This window comes from Notechis scutatus, chromosome 3 (genome assembly GCF_049901735.1).
Source record: "Notechis scutatus isolate UNSWTSFEM ecotype Mainland chromosome 3, rNotScu1.2, whole genome shotgun sequence".
Lineage (NCBI taxonomy): Eukaryota > Metazoa > Chordata > Lepidosauria > Squamata > Elapidae > Notechis > Notechis scutatus.
This window is the reverse complement of record NC_142011.1, coordinates 174,445,943-174,469,005: the sequence shown is the minus strand read 5'-3', so window position 1 is coordinate 174,469,005 and position 23,063 is coordinate 174,445,943. Positions and strand designations below refer to the sequence as shown.

The window sequence follows — 23,063 nt, the reverse complement described above, 5'->3', positions numbered from 1 at the left end:
AGCACTGGGGAAAAGGCAACTGCCGGTCCAGAAACGGGAGTCATAGAGCACATGCATAAAAGGAAGGGGGGGTGGGGTTGTAGGATGGACAAAAGACATTTAAATAAAGAATAATGCTAAAAGTTAAGCAAGACTTATGTGTCTCTCCGCCAGAGGAAGCTTGCAGTACTATTGCTGGATTCCTTGTGGGAGAAGCTTCATTGTCTGGAGACACCAAGGGAGTCGTAAAAGTGAGAACATCAGAAGCTGTATGACAGGAAAAACCGAATTAGGTGGTAGAAATATTACTACCTCCCTTCTGTACTGTCTTTAACAGGGCAGGGCTATGAGAGCATGTCACCGATCTGATTCGGGTGGAAAGGGAAAGAAGCAGCACACAGGAAAAGAATGTGTGTGGTGGGGGGGAGGCGTGTGCGCGCATATATGCCTGGCCAATTCTTTAGGTAAAAAAAGCACGCTGGCCCGCAATCGGCACGGAAGAAAAGAACGACCAGCAGTGAGTGGAAGGACTCAGTTGAGGTAGCAATGCGTGCACCTTTGGAAGACCAGGTGAGGGTCCGAGCGTCAAGGAGAAAAATTTATCTACCCGATCGCTAATAGCCGACCAACGACTTGAATCATTCACCAATAGGTAAACACCCCCGCACCGCTTGCTTCCAGCAGCAATTGCGATTTCGATTAAAGCAAACTCGAAGTAACTTGGTATTGACCCGGCGCGCACTTGCCCGGCCAGCCGCTCGCGCCAAGAAGACCCGAGCGCTGCCGCCTCGGTCCAAGCCCAGGAAGCCGGAGGCTCGGAGGGGCTCTTACCTCGAAGAGGGGCCCGATCTTGTTCCTTTCCAGGTAGGCTTGAATTCTGTTTTGCTGCCGAGACGCCATCAGCTTGCCGAGGAACGAAGGCTGGTGTTCGCGTGCTGCTTCTCCGGCGACTCCTGCTATCCTTTTTTCCCAGCTCGCTCCAACAGAACGAGCAGGCTGGGAACAGCAGGGCAGGGCGGGGGACTGTGGTCGGGAAAAGCCCGAGGTCCGACGAGCGACACCGGTCCTCAACTACCTGGACGCCCGGTCCCCTGTTAGAGCCGAGCTCGAGCCAGGAGGCAAGAAAACCCTGCCATCTCTCCCTCGGCCGTGAAGGTTGGAGCTGGGGAAGGCGCGGGCTGGTGCGCGGCGAGGAGGACGCGGCGGGAAGAGCCGTGCGTCGCCTATGCAGGCGGCCGGCTCCTTGGTTACAGGGCGCGCAGCCCCGGCTCCGCTTGAAGCCACCTCGCCAAGCTGCCGCCCTTAGCGACAGCGCCTCTCGCAAAGCCAATAGCAACGGCGCGGCTCTTCCCGAGCGGAGCCAGGCGGGGGACCCGCTTCTCTCTCGGACTGCGACGACACCCCGCGGTTCTCTCTCGAGTCAGGGGAGCGGGGCTGGAGGAAGCCTCGGGAGCGCACCGCAGTGACCGAAATCGTTGCCGGCTGAGCTGAAATGCGTGCTGAAGCGGCGGGGTGCGCTAACGACTTGGCGGAGGCTGGAAACAGCGCCCGTTCCCGCCCAGCTTCGGCGACTACACGGCCTCTCTCACGTGGTTTGTAATTCTTTCCGTTATTTCTTTCAGCTCTCGCCCCGCTGCTGATCTATATACTTGGAGGCGACCGTGACGGAGGAGGGGTCGAATAGCAAGGAGGGCGTTATTAAAAGGGAAGGATGGGAGCCTTTGGAGTTACGTTTCTTGTTCCTTGGGTGCTAGTATCGGTCGTAAATACGCACCTCCCATCCAAGTGGCAGCTCAGAACTGTCCCGTAACTGTTACTGTAGTGAAACCTTCGTTTATTTGAGATTAAGCCCCACTAATGTCTCTAGGTTTGTTGAGGAGTAAGGATTCTGTGGCTTTGTTTTTCTATACAAGGATGAGATTCGTTTATTTGAATTTATTTTTACGACTGCCCAGCCCAGACTTCAAGGAAATTAATACACAAAAAACACAGAGGTTGAATAAAGAGAAAACAAGTAATTTACCAGTAGAATTCAAAAATCGTACAAAAATTCCTTATATCCTATAGTATACAGTACATCAATGCTGATGTAAGATAAATAAATACTCTGTAAAGCCAAGAGGTGGATGGTTTGATCCTGAGTCTTGGACAAACTCTGCAGTCATGATTTTTACAACCATTAATATATTGTGGGAATCAGAATACTGAACCAGATTTTTTTAAAAAAATTGTTGGACAAGCTGTAATGGCCTGGTTTGAATATGATACTTAAGTTATAATGATGGATTCTCCAAAGCTAAAATAATAAAACTACATTTTGGATCAGTATGGTGAGGAATATCACTGGCTAGGTTTACATATTGAGGGCAAGCCATAACATGGTTCATTCGGTTTTAGTTTAGTATGTTGTGGGGAACTAGCCATTAAAGTATATAAAGGACATTTTATGGCTTAGTGTTTCTTTAGCAAAATATAAAGAAATCACAAACTTAGCACAATGTGAGATCATTTACTTGTACTTTGTCCTGTGGTGGTGAAAATGTTTACTTTTAGTCTGTAGGGAAAATAATGAATGTTTTGCTGTAGGTGTTTGGAAGCTGTTATTTATACATCCATTTACTGGGACATACAAGCTGTGTGATTCCTATATTTTGTTCTTCATGAATTCCAACTCTGTGGGGGAAATGGGTATTTGTGATATAATTATTTTTTCTTTTTAGCATTGTTTTTTTTTTCCAGAATGTTTTGTATTCTGAGTAGAGTGACAATATCCAAAAATATTATCATTTGTTTAACAGTCATATAAGTTGTTTTTGTCATTTAGGTGAAAACAGAAGTCCTCAACACTTTGGGATTGATATATTTATAATGTTGAGAGTGTATGGATAAATGTTCCTTTATTTACACTACAGCTGCCCTGCGGGATATATAGCCAGAAAATACTAAGAGTTATGCACAGCATTGATTCCCCAGAGCACTGACACAAACGCAACCTTTGGAAGGCTTAGCAAAGCTACTTTGATTGCTTTTCCAGATTGATTTTTATGTGCAGCCACAAACAGCTCCCTCCGAGAATGCCAGTAAACTGGAGTGACTGCATGGATTCACTGCAAAAACAATCAAGAACAGCCTTTGAAGTAACCTTACCAAACCTTACCAAGCTCAGTAGCCTCAGTGTTTCAAGGACTTTTAATACCAATTCACTTTGAAGTGTCCCTTCAAATGTTGTGCACAGCGAGGCACTGATTTGCCAGAATAGTTCTGCCCTTGGATTCCTCTGTGGGTATTTCAAAATGATAGTTACTGTCTTTTCTATGATGAAGATATATTGTAGGGAAAAGTAGTTCATTTTTTGTTAGATATTTCTCCAATGAGAGCCACAAGGGCTCAGTGGTTAGTGGAGTTTAGACCTGAGCGTTGCTCAATGGAGTGAGCTTCCATTCCTGCCCCACTGGCCCTAGCTCCTGCCCATTTGGCAGGATGTAAATGCGAGTAGATTAATAGATACGACTTTGGTGGAAAGGTAAAAGCATTTTATGTGCCTTTCATATATAGCTATGCTAGCCACATAACCATGGAAAATGTCTTCAGACAGTGGTGGCTCCCTTGGCCAAGAAATGGAGATGAACACCACACTCTAGAGTTGGACACAACTGGACAGGGGGAAAATATTCATCTTTACCTTTATTTCCCCTATGGTGAACTGGGTCTTTGGGAGGAAATCAAGCAAAAGTGTGTGTGCAAAGGGGTTGGTTAGAAAAGATATGACTTCAGCACATGTCATGTTGCCAATTTGATACACGATTGCCACCAGCGGATACCAATGAAGTCAAGATTTAAAGATATTAAAGGGTCATTAGATTCCCCAAATTTGGAGTTTGTCTGTTTAGGAAGAACTTTGTATATAATATGCGTTGACTGTGCAAAAATGACTCGATATACTTGGAATACATGGCTGACTGAATTGGCTTATTGAAAGTTATAAACTCTCAGCCTCTGGAACAGCTATATATTAGCTGACAGATAAGAATAGATAACATAATTCCATGTGACCTAGGATTCACTTGTCAATTAAAAATTGACTATAATAGTTTTACTATTGTAAAAAATGAGAGATATCTTGTGCCATTTTATTTATCACAGGTCACTCAACAACTGTTCAAACAGACCCCCAAATTACTTACAACACTGTTTCAAAGTTAAGATGGCTGCAATATCCCTGAAGTCATTTGCCCACAAGTGACCATGGAGATACTGCAGCACCCCCACGCCACTTTCTTCCTCCATCAGGATTCCGCTTGGACCCAGGCTGTATAGTTTTAAACTGCAAAGCATTTGGATTTGTGTCAGTCAGCATAGATTCACTAATATCAAAACAGTGATTGTATTTCAGTTGTAATAAAAATACAGGTGGTCTAACTAGATCAGTTGTAACTGTTTGGATTTCATTTACAATTTCATCTATGTAAATTGGTTACTACATAATTACCTATGTTTAATGTAGTTATCTTGTGAGAACAATGCTCTCTTTAATAAGAAACCAGTGAATGGAGATAAATGCAACAAATATTTTTATTTGAATGCACTACAGTGATCACTGGGCTTTTTGCCAACAGACTGTAAGAGAGCAAGCCCAAAATGAAACAACTCTACAAATGATATATGTTTGGTGTCTAATACCACGGAAAGATAAAAGGAATATTTCAAGTACAATTACACCAGAATGCTTTTTATAGATAAAATATTGAAATGACCTCCGTGTTATTTTTCACATTAATATTCCTTTTAAATATTACCAACATGTACAATAAACAGCATTTTTTAATTGTATACACATCCTTTCACACCATACCATTCATATTTAGAAAAGAGAGCCATCTGGTCTGTTATCCATCTCCATTCTCGTTTGTTATCTATCTGTCAAGGTAGGTAAAGAGCATCTACTATAATTCAAACCCAACTCTTCGGTGAAAAAAAAGTCCACATTCCTAAGCCACAGTCCATCAGGAAAAGATGGAAAGTCCATAGTAGTGGGTCAGCAGCTCTAAATATCTATAGTTGTTCTTTCCAAGACTAGGTACTGCATGTCAAAGACAAGATGGTTACTGGCTAATACAAGTTTCATGTGACCCAAACAGTGCAGCAATACCACTGCTGGGCTGCTTTTGTGCTACCACTGCTGCCAGTCCACTGCTATCAGAATGCTATCATCTGCAAGGGAACTGCTCTTATATGATCTCCTGTGGCCAACGGTGCTCTTGCATGGCAACATCCACTAACAAAAACATTCCATCAAATTCCTCTAGCATTGCCAACTCCGTTTTCATCACTGCACTGCCAATGCTGGTGTCTTTCCAGAGGGCTCCTTTGCCATCTCCAATGACTAGGAGACAATCAACAGGTACCCTCCTTCTCGAGGCACCCAAGGACCTGACAAGAGCCCCAATCGATGTTGAACTGATAAAAAAAAGTTATTTGTTCCTGTCCCACATTGTTTGGCTCTTGGAAAGCTTGGGGAACCCACATATCCATACCATTCCAATTCCATGTGCAAACCTATCATCCTAATATTATCCAAAACAAAAACCACCCATAAAGAGCTTTTATTTTTATTTATCAATGTTATGAAACAAAAGTTGAAATACATAATACTATACTGAAGACATCAGAGAAGCTATTAATATATATTGTAAATGTTTTCATATTCTATTTTTCTTTTGCAAAAACACAGCAGTGTTCTAGACTTCTGTTTGAGTAATTAAAAAAATATATTCTTCTGCATAACCTAATTCTGCTAAAACAAAAAAGGGTTTTTATGACAAATGGCATAAGCATTACTTGATTTCTTACACTATATACATACTACAGATTAAATATTGCTGTGATATTTTCAAATAAGGAAGAAATCTGCACGAGGTATAGAAATATAGTCTACCCTATAGTAACAATATGGCCATAGCCAAAAGCCAGCAAGATGTGGGTTAAAGATAGAAATATTTCAAGGCACTTTAGAATATAATAATTATTTTATTGAACTGTAGGGCAGTTTTTTTTTTTAATCTGGAGGGAGACTAAAAGGCAAGATTTCTATTGTATGAAAATACTTCTAACCTGAAAATGGTTCTTTCTATCACATCTGAGGAATGCAATTTTTGTAATGAAAAATACATTAACATTTTAGAACAAGAGTCTACAAATGCTGATGCTGCAACTTCTAAAATAAATTATGCAACTCAATCTACCCAAATAACCTAGAACTAATCAGGACTAGGGTTGAATACGAGCCAAATATACCAATTAAAGATATGTAAAGTTTATCAGGCTCCCATGACTAAGGCTTATTTTATACCATACTACCAGTAGATCATATTCTGTTTTATCATCAAACCAAAACATTTCCATTTTGAAAGATAGAAATTTTAAATTAACAACACATCTAATAAATTATAAATTTGTATCCAAAGGTTACAAATACAGTACTACTTTCTGAAACAGAAGTTACCAGAAATGTCAGGGGTGGGGGGGTGGGGGGGGAATGCTGCATATGCCAATACTTTTGAGAAGGACAAATCCCTTCTGTTGGATTGTCCACTCAAAGTGGAAACTAGGAAACTAACTTCAAGGGCAACTCTTTTACATTTCAGGGGTTGATATATTCTGTTTTAGAATTTAAATGCTGCAAATGTACACATTTAAATATCAACAAAATTCAGATTTTTAAAGAAGCTTATGCAAAGGATGCTTAAAATTCAGTAAGTGAATCATACCTCTTGATGTTAAAAAATAAAGTATTTGTTTTTGAACTATAAGGTATCATTCAAACTCTTTAAGATACATCATTCTTGGATCTGGACTTCATTATGTTTGATTTTATAATACATATATGAATATGAATTCCCATTGCTGTTCAATATTTCCATATAAGCTTTTTACTGTAACATAGTATTTTTAATCTGCCATGCTTTTATATTCACTGTTTGCTATTGTACTAATAAAGAAGGCAATATAGCTATGATGAAGAAAACAATTTTATGCAATGCATTCGCTTTTGAATAGAAAATACTGCACTGCTTCCTTAGAGTGAAAGAATATTGTGACTGATTACTTGATTACATTGTTGCAGGACCAGCATTTGTATATTGTGATAATTTTCTTTTATCCAAAATGCACATATATATATATATATATAAACTTTGCCATTTGTCTTCTTGTCATTCAAGAAAATGCAGGGATAGGAAGAGATAATTATTAATTATTACTTTCAAGTTCTTTGGAGAGCTTTTTGTTGATTGAATTAAAAATCATTACAGGAAATCAGTGCGACAGCATGAACTAATAATGCAGAACTATATTGGCCTTTTGTCAAATAAAAAGTGTATTATAACAGAAAGTTTACAATTCCACTGGGTTTTTTTCCTAATTAAAAATTGGTGTCTGACCACTTCACTGAATAAATACCAGAATTTATGTTATTTTTATTTATTCTCTTTCATTCCTAATGGATATAACCTAATAATAGCAATAGCACTTAGACTTATATACTGCTTCACAGAGCTTTACAGCCCTCTCTAAGCAGTTTACAGAGTCAGCATAAGCATTTAATATGGATTAATGTAAAACACCCAACAATTTCTACTGGATCAGACAGAGGCTTGTTCATTTGTAATCCTTTACCTATTACTTGGGACTCACTGAATTCAGGGGAACTTTATTTATTTTGGAAATATATACAATTGCACTTTCAATCTAGATCCTTCTTGACAGCAAAATCTGTTTTTATGGAATACTGCTATTTTTTGCATCATTGTTACCTATTGCTTGAAACATACTGTAACACATTTACACAATTATCACAATGTGGCTTAATGTTAATTAACTGTAAATTCATTTAAGTCAATGAAACCCAGACAACAGAAACAAAGGTAACCCAATTTTTGATAGATGTTGTATAATTTGTATAGTTTTTCATTTATGTAAAAAATATCTGAAAAAAAAAAAACCAGTTGTGTACTCATTGGATTTCAAGGTCTGCATGTGGAATGGGAATGCTAACTTCCCTTACTTCATGGATTTTTAAAACAAAACCTGTTTTTTCTATTTTGAGGTTAATCCTAATACTCTAGAGAACTAATGCATATTAGATTCTAGACCCATGATGGCGAACCTATGGCACGCATGCCAGAAATATCACGCAGAGCCATCTCTCTGGGCACATCAGCCGTCACCCATTGCTCTTCTAGGTTCTGGCATGCGCATGCATGCCAGCCAGCTGATCTTTGCGTGCACAGGAGCACTGGAAACCAGAAGAGCACCTCCCTGGCGTGAATGCACGCACCAGCCAACTGATCTTCATGCATGCATGCGCGTTAGAAACCAGAAGACCAGGTGGCCAGCGTACATGTGCATGCTAGGTAGCTGAGCTTCCGATTTCCAGTGCTCCCGTGTGGTGCACCAGGGAGCTGCTCTTCTGGTTTCCGACATTCAGCTAGACTGTTGTTAAGATAGGGCAGCCTACAAAAAACAACTTACAAAAAGGGCTTAAGGCTTTTCTTTTTAATCACAGTAGATTCACACAACACAGTAAAGCTAAGGCAAATTGTATATATGGTCCCTGCAAATCAAGTCTTGTGTGTTGGGGGAAGAATGGAATATAGCTACTATTACATTATTTTAAAAAATATGCCTTATTTTTAAGACTCTTATAAAACATTCATTTTTCAGTTAGTTTGACAAAAGATAATTTTGAGTTAAAACAAATATGTTAACTGTTCTTAGTCAATGTTTGTGATTTCATATAAACAACTGAGGTAGAAAAATGAATAAGATTGAATATCTCATTTGAATTTTCTACAAATGCTCACCATGATCAAAACTTTGCTATTACAGGAAAGATTCCTGTCAAAAACCATTGAACAACTTATGAATTAGAGCACTGAACATAATTTTGATTCATCAGTTCCATCTGTTGTTTCACCTCAATTGGAACAAATTGGATTTCATACATTAAAATTTACCGTTGCCAAAGCAGGCAGTAGAGTTTCTACGACTCTTTGAGATATGCATTAGGAAACCATTTCAATATAGAATATCTCTTTCATCAGAGCATTAATTTAATAAATCATGTTATGGATGAAGATGTCGCTTTTTTGAAATAGTATGATATAGTGGTTTTCCAATCTTTCTCTTTTGTTTTCATGTTCTTGCCCATACTTTGTTGAACAATTGGTATTGCTGAATCAAGCACTTAAAAACAGCCCAAGGAATACATTCACAGAACATGCACAGTAAATCCAGATATTATTTTTTCCCCAACAGAAGTCATTAGTCTTTACACAGTCAAGTTTAAGAAGAAAGGGTCTGTATCCATACTCAAAAGACTATTATACTTCTCTTTGTGAAAACTGGTATATTGATTAATCCATCTTTACTCTTCTCCAACAGGTGGGGGTGGCTGACATAGTTTGTACAATCTGCCAACACAAAGAACAATTATAATAGCTCCTGTGACATGAAAAATGTTCAAATATTTTTATGCACTGTGCTTTTTTCCATTAACTATACATCGGTTGAATCTGAAGCAAAGTACAGATTGTAAACCAGAATAAAATTACTATTCTTAAAGCATGCATAATTAATTTTTGTAAGAATTTTTTGTATTAAAATAGTTTTGCACTGATGTAAGTATAGTTATATTAGTTACTATCTGGCTCTTAGTAAGAAGCATAATTTGTTTTAAGAAAAAGGAAATGTGTATATTTAGTTAGTTAATTAGTTAATTAGTGTATGTATGTATGTATGTATGCATGCATGTATGTATGTATGTATGTATGTATGTATGGTTGCAAGATGACATGTTCCCATAATTAACACTCTAGGACAGGGGTCCCCAACCGCCGGTCCGCGGACCGGTACCGACGCGGAACAAGCCTTACCGGGCCGCTGGTTGCTGGGCGCCGCCATCTTTTTGGTAAAAAGCGCTTCTGGTGAGCTTTTCCGGGTGAGAAAGCCGCCGGGCGCTGTTTAAATCATAAAAGATGGCGCGCCAGCTGCTTTCGTGAGCTTTTCCGGGTAGAAAGCCATTTCTACCCGAAAAAGCTCACCAGAAGCGCTAGCGCCATCTTTTTATGACGAAACAGCGCTTCCGGTGGCGTCACGGAGCGCCTTTTCGTCATAAAAGATGGCGGCGCCAGTTGACGCCGGTACCGGGACGCGGCGCCCAGCTGATGTCGGAACCGGGTCGCGGCGTCGAAAAGGTTGGGGATCCCTGCTCTAGGAGATTCTCATCACATTTATTGGGGACCACCACTTCTACAGAGAGCAATCCAAATTTCCACCCTTTCTTTAAGTTCCAGTCATGACAATAACAAAAGATAAGATAGGCTAGCCTTTTCTACTTTGTTAATATTGTAATATCAAATATCACAATATATTTTATGTTTTAGGACTAGGAAGAACATTGTAGGAGAAGGAATGGCAGACTCCGGTAGCAGAGTCAAAAAAGGAATCAGTGTAGAAATTTATGTCGCCACAAAGGGACCAAGTCCATCTCTCCCCCTTTGAATTCTATTAATCCTTATCTAGCACAAAATAGTGCTAATTGTTATTAAGTAGATACCCATGTATAGGCAAGGTATGAACAATAAATCAGTTTATTTGGAACTTCATGTATGGTCCTGATCTTTTGCACCTGACCGATAGGGAGAGATTACCCATGTGTTCCTTTGGATCATTGAAGCAAGTAATATCTGTCTCTTATCCCTTTTTAAAAGACATTGTCTTAGAACTCAAGGCAAATTTATGTTTTCTAGGATAAGGTTGCCAAATTCAATCTGGGTTGGTATCAGAGGTTTGAATAAAAATGTATTAAAAAATAAATAAATTTCCCCAAGAACTAAAAGAAAATTTTTCCAAAAAATTTCCCTGAGAATGAGTGTCAGCATGAGTCTGAAAGCGTGGAAGACTAAATCTCTGTTCCTGGTGACCCAATTGGAACTTATCTTAAACTATATGTTCTAAATTCAAGATTGGGGTGTGTGTGTGAACCTATTTATCTTAAAGGTTATCTCTCTGATTGACTGAGGCAAAATATGAATTTTGCTTTGGAAATGGGAAGATTCTATATATGCAGTTAACATCACAGAAAATCAACTTTTTTCTGTTTAATTTTTGTTAAACATAAAACCTAGAATAAATGTTTCAAATGGAGAGATGTAGTGAATTTTGTATCAAAGAACCTTTTCAACAATGAAAGAGCAGTTAAATATAGGGAAATTTAATCAAACCTAGTCATTATAAATTTGCTTCAAGTCCAAAGCAATAAATGAAGCACACAAGTCTCTACATAAAAAGACACAGGCAAATGTCTGGTTCTTCCATGAATATAATTTACTACAAAATAATTAGCATAAAAGCATGTTTCTTTCTGTTGCTCAGCAAGTAAAATAAATTCAATATACATTAAGATGTCTAAATAATTCACTAAGCGGATATTTCAAAGATAAACTTTGTTCCATTAAACCTTATTATAATTAAGACTCTAACTTATGTCTCTACAAATACAAATTAATTATTTTTCAATACAATTATTACATTTCAATCTAGATAGAGAAGGGCAGTCTGTAAGCAAAATTGATTGTAATGATCTCTGTGGGACAAGAGTATAATTCAGTCTTTAGGACTTGTCCATTTAAGTTTTATATGCATTAATTCATCACTGCATGAAAATACATTCTCAACAATCTAAACTAATAATACTTTCTTTAAAAAAAATAAAACAATATATTCTTGGACAATATTGATCCAGATAAAGATACAGCAATAAAATGTAGCACTAAAACCTTTTGCATGAAATATAAAATCAAATACATATGAAATAACTATAATATTAAACTTATATTCTAAATAAGAATTGTCATACTACTAAATAAGATCCAAGGTCTACCCAATCCAGCACCATGTTCGTCTGAGATTCAAAGACCTCATGGGGGCATTATCATTCTCCCTTACAAGTTCTCATGCTACCAATATTCAGAGCATTCCCATCAACTTGATTATTGCCAAAGTCTTTTGATTAAAATGGATTGACTAGGCTGCCTATTTCTAAATGTGTTAGGATTTCAGAGTGCTGTAAAATCAAAACAGTTGACTTGTTTACAAGTTTACAATGCTTGTAGACATTGGTCAATGTTCATTGCCTTGTCAGTAAAAAATGCCTTGTTCTTCTCTGATTAATACCAAAGCACAAAGAAGAAAAGATAGCTGATGCTGTTGGCATGTGTGCTCATCATAGTGTCAGGATCAGGTCTCCAGGTAGACTTCACTGACTGACTGCCTTCTGCAATGACTGTTTAGAGTTATGACAATGCTAAAAAAAATAATTTTGTGACCAAAGCGCATATTTATGACATTTGTACCATCTTTCTCTTTCTCAGTCATTACAGACAGCAAGTATATTTGTGCCTGACCTATTTCCCCCCCCTTCCCCCCCGTTTTCTCCCTTTGCAGAGTGAAGAGATTGGAAAAGAAGGAGTTATATGAGAATAAGCAGGCATCCAATGGAGAACACTCTGGCTATCTGCCTAGCATACTCACAGTTTTCAGCCCTGAGAGTGGTAGACAAACAACCAGAGTCAGCACATTTCTTTTGATGCATTTCCCATTATGTGCCTGCTTACTCTCTTATAACCCTTTCCTGTCCAATTAATATAAGCATTAATTTCCTTCTTGTTAACTAACCCAGCACTAGGATGAGCATTCCATTGAGGGCAGGTGTGGGGAAAAAGTAAAGCTGAAGTAAAATCATAAGCACAGTCACAGTCCTGTGATTTTCCATTTAGTGACCTAGTTGCCAGTTCCAATTATGGTTGCTAAACGAGGACGACACATATGTCAAGCCCTTTAAATAGTCCCACCATTATAATGGAAGGTAATAAAAGCCAGACATCTCCTTCAAATTCACACAATTCAGCCCCAGGCAACACAGCAAAATTTGGCAGTTTCAGCTTGTAATTCTCATTATTTGAAAACATGTTTTGTAGGATAGTGAGAAATTGCAATTTTATTTTTGGGACTTGCAATAGTGTCACAAGATTAGTAGGAGGCTCATGTTGATCCCCAATTAGATCTGTCACCAACTGAAATGATCCTCAGCTAGAGAATTCTTCAACATTTGATCAGAGAATAAATGTATATTTTGGGTTTTCCCCCCATGCGTCAACATGTTATTCCTGTATTTATATATCTCCAATGGCATCTCTTAATAGCAAGTAGAAAAGAATGCAAAGAAGATTCTGCTACTGCTTTTCCCAATTCTGCCCCTAATTAAATGGAAGGGATCACTGTAGTTTAGGAAGATGTCATAACCAACATTTAGTATTTATTTTCTACTTTAGAAATTTACCTAAACTACAGAAATATTTGGAGGCTTCAAAATACAGCTTTAATATGAATAATTCTTTCAAAGATTCACTGACATCTCTTCAGGATGTAGCTAAGCACATTCTGTGTTGTGAGCAAGATGTAATATTTGTGCTGTAATATCTTTAGTATCAAGAGTTCTTCGTGTACTAGTTTTAATGGCCTCTTTGTAAAAAAAACATCACTTTTCTCTAGTATTACATTTCCTAAACTTGATGATGTTCTTGAGAAACCAATTGCTAAGTAAAAAATAATTACATTAAAAACTGATTCTAAAAGGGGAAAAAATTCTGTATTTAAATATTATTTCAAATCCAGGAAATATACCTGGCAAAAATTGTTAAAATTATTTCAGGAAAAAGAAAAAGATTGAAATGTTAAGTTACCTTGGAGCAGACGGTGGTGTTCGGTCCCTAACTCCTAAATTCTTTGCAGTATTTTGAACTCTTGCTCCCTGTAAAAATGAAAAATAGTTGTGCTGCCCATACAGTTTTTTAAAAAAACATTTGCTATGGTAATTACCAAAACAACCTTCAAAAAGGAAAAATATATAAATAATTATTTTTACTTGTACATCAGAAATATATGCATAAAAATGCTGGTAGAAAGTGTTGTTATGTTCTTGTCCTGCCCAACTCTCAGTGTCTCTTTAAAGAAACCATCTTTTCTAGGACTTGTATCAGTGGTAGTATTCTACCGGTTTGGCCTGGTTCGTGTGAACCGGTAGTAAAAAATGTTACTGTTCGCCCCAACCAGTAGTAAAAAACAGCTACCGGTTCAGCCAAACTGGTATTTCTTTTTTCCCCCCCTCTTAACGATCAGCTGTTCTGGGATCCCCTTCGCTGTCTTACTGCTTCACCCAGGAGGCTTCCCTGGAGCCCAGGAGGCAAAAAAACAGAGTGCAGGGGGTACTGAAAAAAAAGCCATGCCCACCCAGTCACATGGCTACTCCCACCTAGCGACGCCCACAGAACCGGTAGTAAAAATATTTGTAAAAAAAAAAATAGCTGCACAATTTCAAGAAAATATGCATTTGAGTAAATGAGGTGGGTCAACACTGTACCCATGCCATTCCAAAATACCTTGTAGCACATGCTGGTACTTCTCTAATTCAAACATGTAATTTTCTGTTATTGAACCTACAGTTCTTTAAGGAAACATTGATAGGTATAGCACGCATGCAACTCCAGAGCACTTTCTTGGTTTTCAATCCAAGTACTACATATTTTTAACAATATACTTGACAAATATAGGCTAGACATCCTTCTAATTCAGTGAGTATATTGCTGGCTTGAAAATCCATTCAAATAACACTAATCAATGGTTCCTCATCAAACTGAAATGTGAGGCCACAGGATTCAGTACTGAGTCCTGGAATGTTCCATATTTTATTGCTGATGGGTATTAACAAGTAGAAGGAATGTGGAACCAATAATTCAGATAATTCAAAATGGCTAGACAGCTTATTTTATTTCTTCGTTATTTGTTTGTTTGTTTGTTTTCTATAGTCGCCCATCTCAGCAAAAGATTCTGGGCAGCTTACAATTCAGAAACATATATTACAATTAAAATCTTTAAAACATTTTAAAGCAATAAAAATAGTAAACCATTAAAATACTGAAAATCATTAAAACGTTTAACTCGAATATCTTAGAAGACTAACATGAAATTTTAAATGATCTTGCTAGGGCAGAGAAATGAATTGAGAATAAAGAAAAAATTAACTGATAATTCCAGGTTGTTACAGACATAGGATATGGGATCCTTGGCTTGGTAAGGGCACTTAAAAGCAAGATGCTAGAATAATAATTGATTGCAAACTGAATACGAGCCATGTAGTTACAAAAAAAAAAAAAAAAAAGGCAAATGCAATTTTAGGCAGAGAATAATTTCCAAAACAGGAATCTAGGCTTAGGGAAATTGCAAGAATTTAGAGAAGGGCAATGAGCTCAAGCTGATGGCTAGAACTATGGTCCTATGAAGATAAATACATTAAAACAATTGTATCTCTTTAAGTTGTGTATGTATAACCTTGAAAAAAGACCACTGAAGAGAGATATAACTTACTTGCTTGCGCATCACATCTGTAGCTTGGAGGATATAGCGAGGAGGTAAACCATGACTCCGAGCAAGAATGATTGCTTGCTCTAAAGTGATGCTCAAAGTGCAACTAAACCAAAATCCGAGAAATCAATTAATATTATATATTAAACAAATTTATAACTCACACATAGGTGGTCCCAGGTGGCTTACAAACACATTCAATGTTGGTATTTTTAAGGCTATCTATAAAGTTAATGCATTAACCATAAGTCAGATAAGAATTATAATGGCATTATAATTTGCTGTAAGCTGCTTTAACATTTTCATTTTCAAATTTTTATGTCTGATAATAAATCTAAACATGTTCCACATAATACTATAAGGCTTAAAAGGAAGAACTATATATTACAGTGAAATATTATGGTACAAGAACTCTTTTTTGCATTTTTACTCTGCTTCTTTTTCAGCTGTTGGATATTAGATATTTAATTCTCTTCCCTGAAATTAAAAAAGTATCAAGAATCAAACCAGCAATTAATATCCCAGTCATCTGCAGCTAGCCAAGATTATGCCCAAATAATAAAACATGTCTAGCAATGTCATGATGCACTCTTCCCCTTCAGGCTTATGTCACAAAATAGCACACAAGTATGTAAGGGGCAGAGTTTGTATCACAACATTGTGATGTATATTTTATCACTTCTTCCCTTCCCGACTTCCATAAAACTCTCATATACGCTTCAAACAATTATAACTAATTATACTTTTTACTGAATAACTTTAAAAACTATTTAAAATATTAATTTTAGATTTTATATTCTCATTTGCTAAATAAATATCCTACCAGCTTTTCCTTCTACTATTTACTCATTCTATTAACTTTGCTGGATTTCACTTATCAATGACCTTTAAATAAATTAGGTTTTTCATGAGAATGTCAATTATATTAGGATTTTATTCAAAACACAGAGATTTCCAAAACTCTGTATTATTAGGCAAAGGGAAGTAGCCTGTGTAACAAAATAGTTAAATATTGCCTCTAGAAGTACCATGCAACCATACTCCCTCAGAGATATGTACCATCTTCAAATATTTTATTTGAATGCATATATGCATATACAGAAACCAAAACACAGACTAAGGTATCCAAGAGTCCTAGATTTCATGGTCCCAATTTCAAGAAGTCACAGAACATTTAAAGAATTCGAGGTTTTATTTCAGTCTTTATTTGCCATCCATTTCAATATTGTGATAGTTTGTTTTATATCTACAATTGCAATAGTTAATAATGCAGTTTTTCCCGCTAAAACAACCTGCCCCTAAGGTATAAAACCTTCATTGCTGTCCTAATTTCTAGCATGCACTTTATTTTTTCTTTTAGATATTGAGTGTTATAGAGAATAATAACAAATCTAGGTAATGAGAATCAAACAGAAAAATTGAAGTTTATATCAGAGGCAGTTTAAAAACAATCTTATTGTTATAAAATAATGAATTGTACTAATTGCAATTGACAGTTATAATTCCAATATAGCCATTATTACTTTTTCTTTTTTTGGAAACCGAGCAAAACTATTTTAATACAGAGCAAGAGCCCAGTGGGAAAGATGGCTCAAATTGTGTTTTATGAACCAAAAGTGAATCCATAAACTTATTGTACTGCAATTGTATAAATAGTTCATTTCTATTTTCAAAAAGATCTCCACTAAAGAAAGATTGATAGATAGCTTCTTATGTTCCTGGCACTTATTCTGGAAAACTGGGGGCCTTTCATAAGCTAAGAAGTCAGAAAATTATTTTATAGTTCTAGCCACAAGTAACTTAATTATTTGTACATCTATACACTATAAAGAAAAATTAAAAGAATATGATTCTGTACAGGCATTACTGTTCATGCTTAAGACATGATATGGCTGATATTCAGTATAAACAAGCTTCAGGGCCACGTCGTATAATACTCCTACTTTCTTGTCAAGATATTCACATGGTTAATATAAAGATCTCTGTAAGGTTTATGAGTACATTTGTCTGCTTGTTATAGTTAAAATAGCTGAATGACTTAATGAGCCATTTCTAACTTTTTAAAACAAAATGTTCTTTTTGGCAACCCCTGTTAGGTATAACATTGATACCAAATATGGTTTGGGTGAATAAATATATAAAACTTAGATATCATGGTTTAAGTGCTTATCACTTTAAGCACAATGCTGCAGGCAATTAGCCGATTAAGGGTGCGGTTAGAAGTTACAATATAAGGAAGCATTAGAAGCTGGAAAGCTTACTGTGTGTTACTGCGACTAACTGTGTGTTACTGTGATTAACTGTGAGTACTGACTGTAACTGTGCCTGTGACTGAGATGATTCTGTCTGCTACTGTTTGCTGATTTACTGCTGAATTCAACTGTTCTACTGTTTGAGCGTCTTGCTGAATATCCAGCGTTTGTTCCTCTGGAGAGAGGCACCGGAGGAGGAGAAGATATCTTTATCGGCTGATAAAGATATTGTAAGGACTCTTAATTTGGACTGTAATAGTGAGTCTTACTGGATGGAAATATAGTGAATGACTATTGGACTGAATGACAATGCTTTAAACTCTAAATGGATTAAAAACTATTTAAACTACAAACAGTGTTTGTGTTCAGTGTGTGTATACTCTGGGGCCCTTCCACTCTCGTTTGGCTGCCTGGTTTGACTACTGCTGCAATACTCTGCTAGGGGTTAATCCCCAAACACTAACAACCCCATCATAAATACTGTACATAGCTCACAACGTAAAAAGATAGTGAATTCCTTTCTGTAACAACGTACAACCAAAATTCCTGGCTCATTTGTAAGTTAAGATCTATCTGTAACAGATTTGGATAAAAGGCATACTGATGGAACAGTACAATAGCATCAAATGCAAATGTAATTTTTGAAATGTGAAGTACTCATTGTTGCAAAATAAAATAAGGCCTGGTTCTGAGTTTATTGGGGTAATCCAGATGAATGTTAGAGAAACATAGTCTACTATTGTTTGCTAAGGAAAAAGAATAATTTTAGATAAGGTTGGAAGCACTTAGAAACAGTTTCAGAGCAGTTTTTGTTATACACTATGTCTTGAGTTGAACCTAAGGGTCTAATGCAGGGGTGTCCAACCTTGGCAATTTTAAGACTTGTGGACTTCAACTCCCAGAGTTCCTCAGCCAGCTTTGCTGGCTGAGGAACTCTGGGAGTTGAAGTCCACAAGTCTTAAAATTGCCAAGGTTGGACACCCCTGGTCTAATGCAATATATAGAATGACACCTCAATCTGTTGAGAGAACTTGGCAATATCATCATGTATTGAAGAATTCTAGGATATGCTTGTAGAACCAATTTCTTTTGGCAAATGTCAATTCCATTTTAAAATATATATTTTATAGAATATGAAAAATGCTACATATTATCATGATGGCCCAATAGAATTCCACTCATTCTATTGGAATTATTTTACAATTTTCTGTGAGACAGTTCTATATTGCTAATGACCGGAGGAGCAGCATAAATAATTGCAAGGTAGTTATTGATATCCATACCCATGTTCTTATTCTTGAATCTGGACTGCAATTATTAGTAATTTTTACAAAAAGATAAATTACCATACCGATGAACTCCACTGTTGCATAAGACGATGTGGCAAGCTCCCAGCCGGCTGCAGAGTTCTGAAGAGACAGACAGTAGTCCAACTCCAGAAGCACCACAAGCTGTGTAGGCACAAGCTGCTGTGCGCTTGGATCTTATGAAAGACGCCATTAATCGGTAAAGCTCATCCAAAGAATTGACAGGCCTCATTAGCTGCCAAGTAAAATACAATGCTATTATCATTAAAAGACAATATACTGAACATGTGGGTTCATTATAAGTTCAACAAAATTTTGAAAAAATGCAGCTGTCTTGAACATCCTATAAGGATGAAGTCCTATTTTATTCTTTCTATAAGTCATATGATGACCATTTATTAACCTTAAATCCTGCAGTTCTGACTATACAACACCTACAGTAACCGATAACAAGCAAAAACATAAAATATAAAATATACAAGTGAAATCAATGCAATACTATTAAAATCAGGCAAGATTAAAATCATTAAAATTTACGGAAGAGATAAGTGATTGCATTACATTACAAAGCCTGGGAACCACAGAGAAAAGGTTTTCTCATATGGGTCTAATTTTGTTCACCATGCCTCTTTATGGCAATCTCTTAGGCATTATCTTTCACTTCAATTCTTTGGCAATCTCTTAGGCATTATCTTTCACTTCAGTTCTTTCTTAATAGCTTTTCACTGCACTAGAGTAGTTATACTATTCTATCTAGTGACTCTAATAAACACATATGACAACTAGACATTAACTGTAAATCTTTTACTACAACATAATTTTTTTCTGAAAACATTGACCAGATTAAGGCTTAGCACAGTCCAACAATGGTGCCCTCAACAGACTGAAAATCTCATACCATGAAATGAAAACAAATGTGATATCTGACATCTTTAAACTTACATTTTAGTCATTCACCATGCCAAACAAATTAATTGCAGCTGTAAATCTAACAGGCTTGGAAGATAGATGGGACCTTTCCAATTTCTCAATATTCAGCACTTAAATTTGATTACTGTGGGACAATGAAGGTATTTCATGCAATTTAAATTATATTCATGTATATGAAATATAATGCATTTTTGTTCCTGTAGCAGCATGCACTGCTTCACAATACAGGTAGACCTCAACTTACAACCATTCATTTAATGATTATTCGAAGTTACAACAGCACTGAAAAATGACTGATGACCGTTTTCACACTTACGACTGTTGCAGCATCCCCATGATCTCACATGATCAAAATTTGGGTGCTTGGCTATTTATGATGGTTGCAGTATCCCAAGGTCATGTGATCACCTTTTGATATCTTCTGACAAACAAAGTCAATGGGAAAGCCAGATTCACTGAACAACTGTGTTACTAACTTAACTGCACTTATTCACTGAATAAGAGAAAAAAAGGGAATAAAATGGGGCAAAACTCACTTAACAACTCTCTTGCTTAGCAACAGAAATTTTGGACTCAAATTATGGTCACAAGTGAGGACTAACCTATACAGCATATTCAAATGTTACTTTAATCACATCTATTGATTTACCTTATCTATATAAGCAGCTTTTGATGATGAATTAGGAGGAAGATTTGATTTGTCCAGATAAAATGCTCTGGAAAAAAGACCCCCACAATATATTAATATTTCTCAAGAATATTTATAAAATAAATGCATTCAGTCTCTTTGTGACATGTTACAAGTATTTACAACCCGGAAATTGCAGGAGATTAAATATGAACTGCTTTATGAATCCCTATGTGAAATGATATTGTGCTAAAAAATAATTTTGAGGTACTCAGAGCTGAATTAAAAGCATTCTACCACAGAATACAGACAAATGCTCAAGAGACAGTAAAGAGAATAGAATTTTAAATTATAAAATTCTTTTTTACATGTTTAGAATTCATGATGTTCATACAGGATTTGATTACAATAACAGCACCTTTTTTTGCAAATCACCAGAATTAATAAAATTTGAGAAACTGCTTATGCATGCTGCCAATAGTAGTTATAATTTCATTTCAGCATAATTAAAATATATTTAATCTATATGGGAGTACCTTTTGGAGTTTAGGACTTGCACTACAACCTTCAGGAATATAAGGGCCATTGGGGACAAGGCAAACAAGCAATGTGACCATAAGTCATGAACTTGGATAAGACAGGATTTTGTCATCTTATTCACCTTATGTGTAGGAAACTTTCTGAATTATGCTAAATCTATTTATGCTTGCAATTACAATGCTTATATTTTTTTCCAGTTTAAAATAAATGGCTAATTTTAAACAAAACTCTCATATTGTATAGAACCAGGGGTGGGTTTCTACCGGTTCTGTCCACCTCTGTAGAACCGGTTGCTCCGAAGAGCAGCAGACATAGAACCGGTTCTATGTCTGCTGCTGTTTTGGCCCACCCGTCTGCCTGGGCTCTTACCTGACCTTTATTTCCTGCTTTTTCAACTGCAGCTGATTTGCGTGACACAGCTGCAGTTGAAAAAGCAGGAAACAAGGGCTTTTCCAACCGCTGCGCACTTGCCTACAGCGCTGCTCAGCTGTCCGGGCAGCTCAGCAGGTTGTAAATTGCACTTGCGCGACTCGTGCATTCACACGTGATGCTAATAGACAGAACCGGTAGTTATACCAATCGGATCCCATCCCTATGTAGAACATATAAAAAAAGGAAATGACATTTCCCATCATATTAATCTAATAGAAAACTTATTTTTAAAATACATTTCAGTTAAAAAAGATTCGTGCCATCAACAAATCTGTGACTCTTAAATGTATAATTGTCAGCTTTGAAATTTAGCTGCCACATATTTATTTTTAGAGAGTTAGAGGAGTTGAAAAGTTCGAGGTTATTCTGTGTGTTGTATTAAGAATTTCCAGTTGCAGTTAATTGGTTCTCGTGATTTATGAAGTGTAGAAGTGGGAGGAGAGAAGGGAGGAGAGAAGGTGGATTCTATGTAACACACGAAAAAGCTTTCACTTGGGAAATTGCTTTTGAACATGCCAGATCTGTTCCTAATAAATCAATTGGAGAGATAATGTCTCGGAGTGATTGATATCATGGATACTTTGTGGATGCTTGACATTTATTTCCCAAGTCTAACTTTTATTTTTTGAATGGGCTTGACTGATGCCCCGGAGTTCTTTTCCCAGAAATGGACAAAGGGCAGCAATCAGCCGGAGTTGGAGGTGTGCAGGGGGGAGCGGGTGGGGGCCCTCCAGAGCATTAATTGAACCTGCCAGCCCTTGTTTGGAGGAGATGATGGATGCTTTCAGGATGGCAGTAGGAGAAAGAGATTGGGAGCTATACTGAAGCGTTTCTACTCAAGAAGTTGCTATAACCCTGGGGTTACCCAGCTGTCTGAAGAGAAATCTTTCTCTAGCCCCAGGCATATGGCTATTCTGTTGGATTGGAGGGAAGAGAGACAATTGGGGTCGGATTTCTCTCAAGAAGACAACCCCCAGATTATTCCTGGAAGTCCATCAAGGGCAGATTTATATCAACAGTTCCAGAATTTAAAGATGTCAGATTTGGTCTCATAGTCTGTTTGGACGGGTGGAAGCTTGAGACCACCCATATTCACTTACCCAAATATCATGAGGAACGAGGAGACTATACAGATGCCAGTTGGAGGAAGCCAGAAAGAAGCATCAACTAACAGAGGTATGTTGCAGCCTCAGAGGCAATCCCTCATTTCCCAGAAGGAATTTTGCCCCCTGCAGAGAGTATCCCTCCAGGGTGGGAAAACTGTTTTTAACTGCCCTCTGGGTAGCTTCCAATTCAAAGTCATGCCTTTCGGACTTCAGGGGGCTTCTGCAGTGTTTATGCAGCTCATCAATGAGGTGCTACACCCGCACCTTTACCGGGGGGTCCTCGTGTACCTGAATGACATCCTTATCTTCATGGAAGAACATGTTCAATTGGTCCGACAGGTTGTAGAAAAACTTCTAGCCGCCAAATTATGTGAAACTCTCAAAATGTGAATTCCACAAAGAGTCGCTA

The 23,063-nt window shown here is 37.2% G+C and overlaps 2 protein-coding genes and 1 long non-coding RNA gene across 6 annotated transcripts in view; 1 reads left to right on the top strand and 2 right to left on the bottom strand.

The window, feature by feature from the left end:
- Positions 1–1,382, bottom strand: part of C3H8orf34 (chromosome 3 C8orf34 homolog) — a 75,913-nt gene extending 74,531 nt beyond the window's left edge. The window contains exon 1 of one of the 2 annotated variants that reach the window (XM_087961823.1): positions 811–1,382. In XM_087961823.1, the coding sequence (XP_087817949.1) occupies positions 811–879 (69 nt within the window). In that variant the 5' untranslated portion in view covers positions 880–1,382. The remainder of the gene's footprint in view (positions 1–810) is intronic. The other variant, XM_026689288.2, reaches the window with a different exon arrangement.
- LOC148131488 (uncharacterized) overlaps positions 1,149–23,063 on the top strand; it is a 79,549-nt gene continuing 57,634 nt past the window's right edge. The window contains exon 1 of one of the 2 annotated variants that reach the window (XR_015748940.1): positions 1,149–1,571. This is a non-coding gene — a long non-coding RNA (uncharacterized LOC148131488). The remainder of the gene's footprint in view (positions 1,572–23,063) is intronic. The other variant, XR_015748939.1, reaches the window with a different exon arrangement.
- The window catches only part of PREX2 (phosphatidylinositol-3,4,5-trisphosphate dependent Rac exchange factor 2), a 124,258-nt gene continuing 105,728 nt past the window's right edge, over positions 4,534–23,063 (bottom strand). For both annotated transcript variants that reach the window (XM_087961822.1, XM_026691848.2), the window contains exons 36-40: positions 20,598–20,664; positions 19,063–19,253; positions 15,463–15,565; positions 13,782–13,849; positions 4,534–9,449 (exon numbers count right to left, since the gene is read on the bottom strand). In XM_087961822.1, the coding sequence (XP_087817948.1) occupies positions 9,404–9,449; positions 13,782–13,849; positions 15,463–15,565; positions 19,063–19,253; positions 20,598–20,664 (475 nt within the window). In that variant the 3' untranslated portion in view covers positions 4,534–9,403. The remainder of the gene's footprint in view (positions 9,450–13,781; positions 13,850–15,462; positions 15,566–19,062; positions 19,254–20,597; positions 20,665–23,063) is intronic.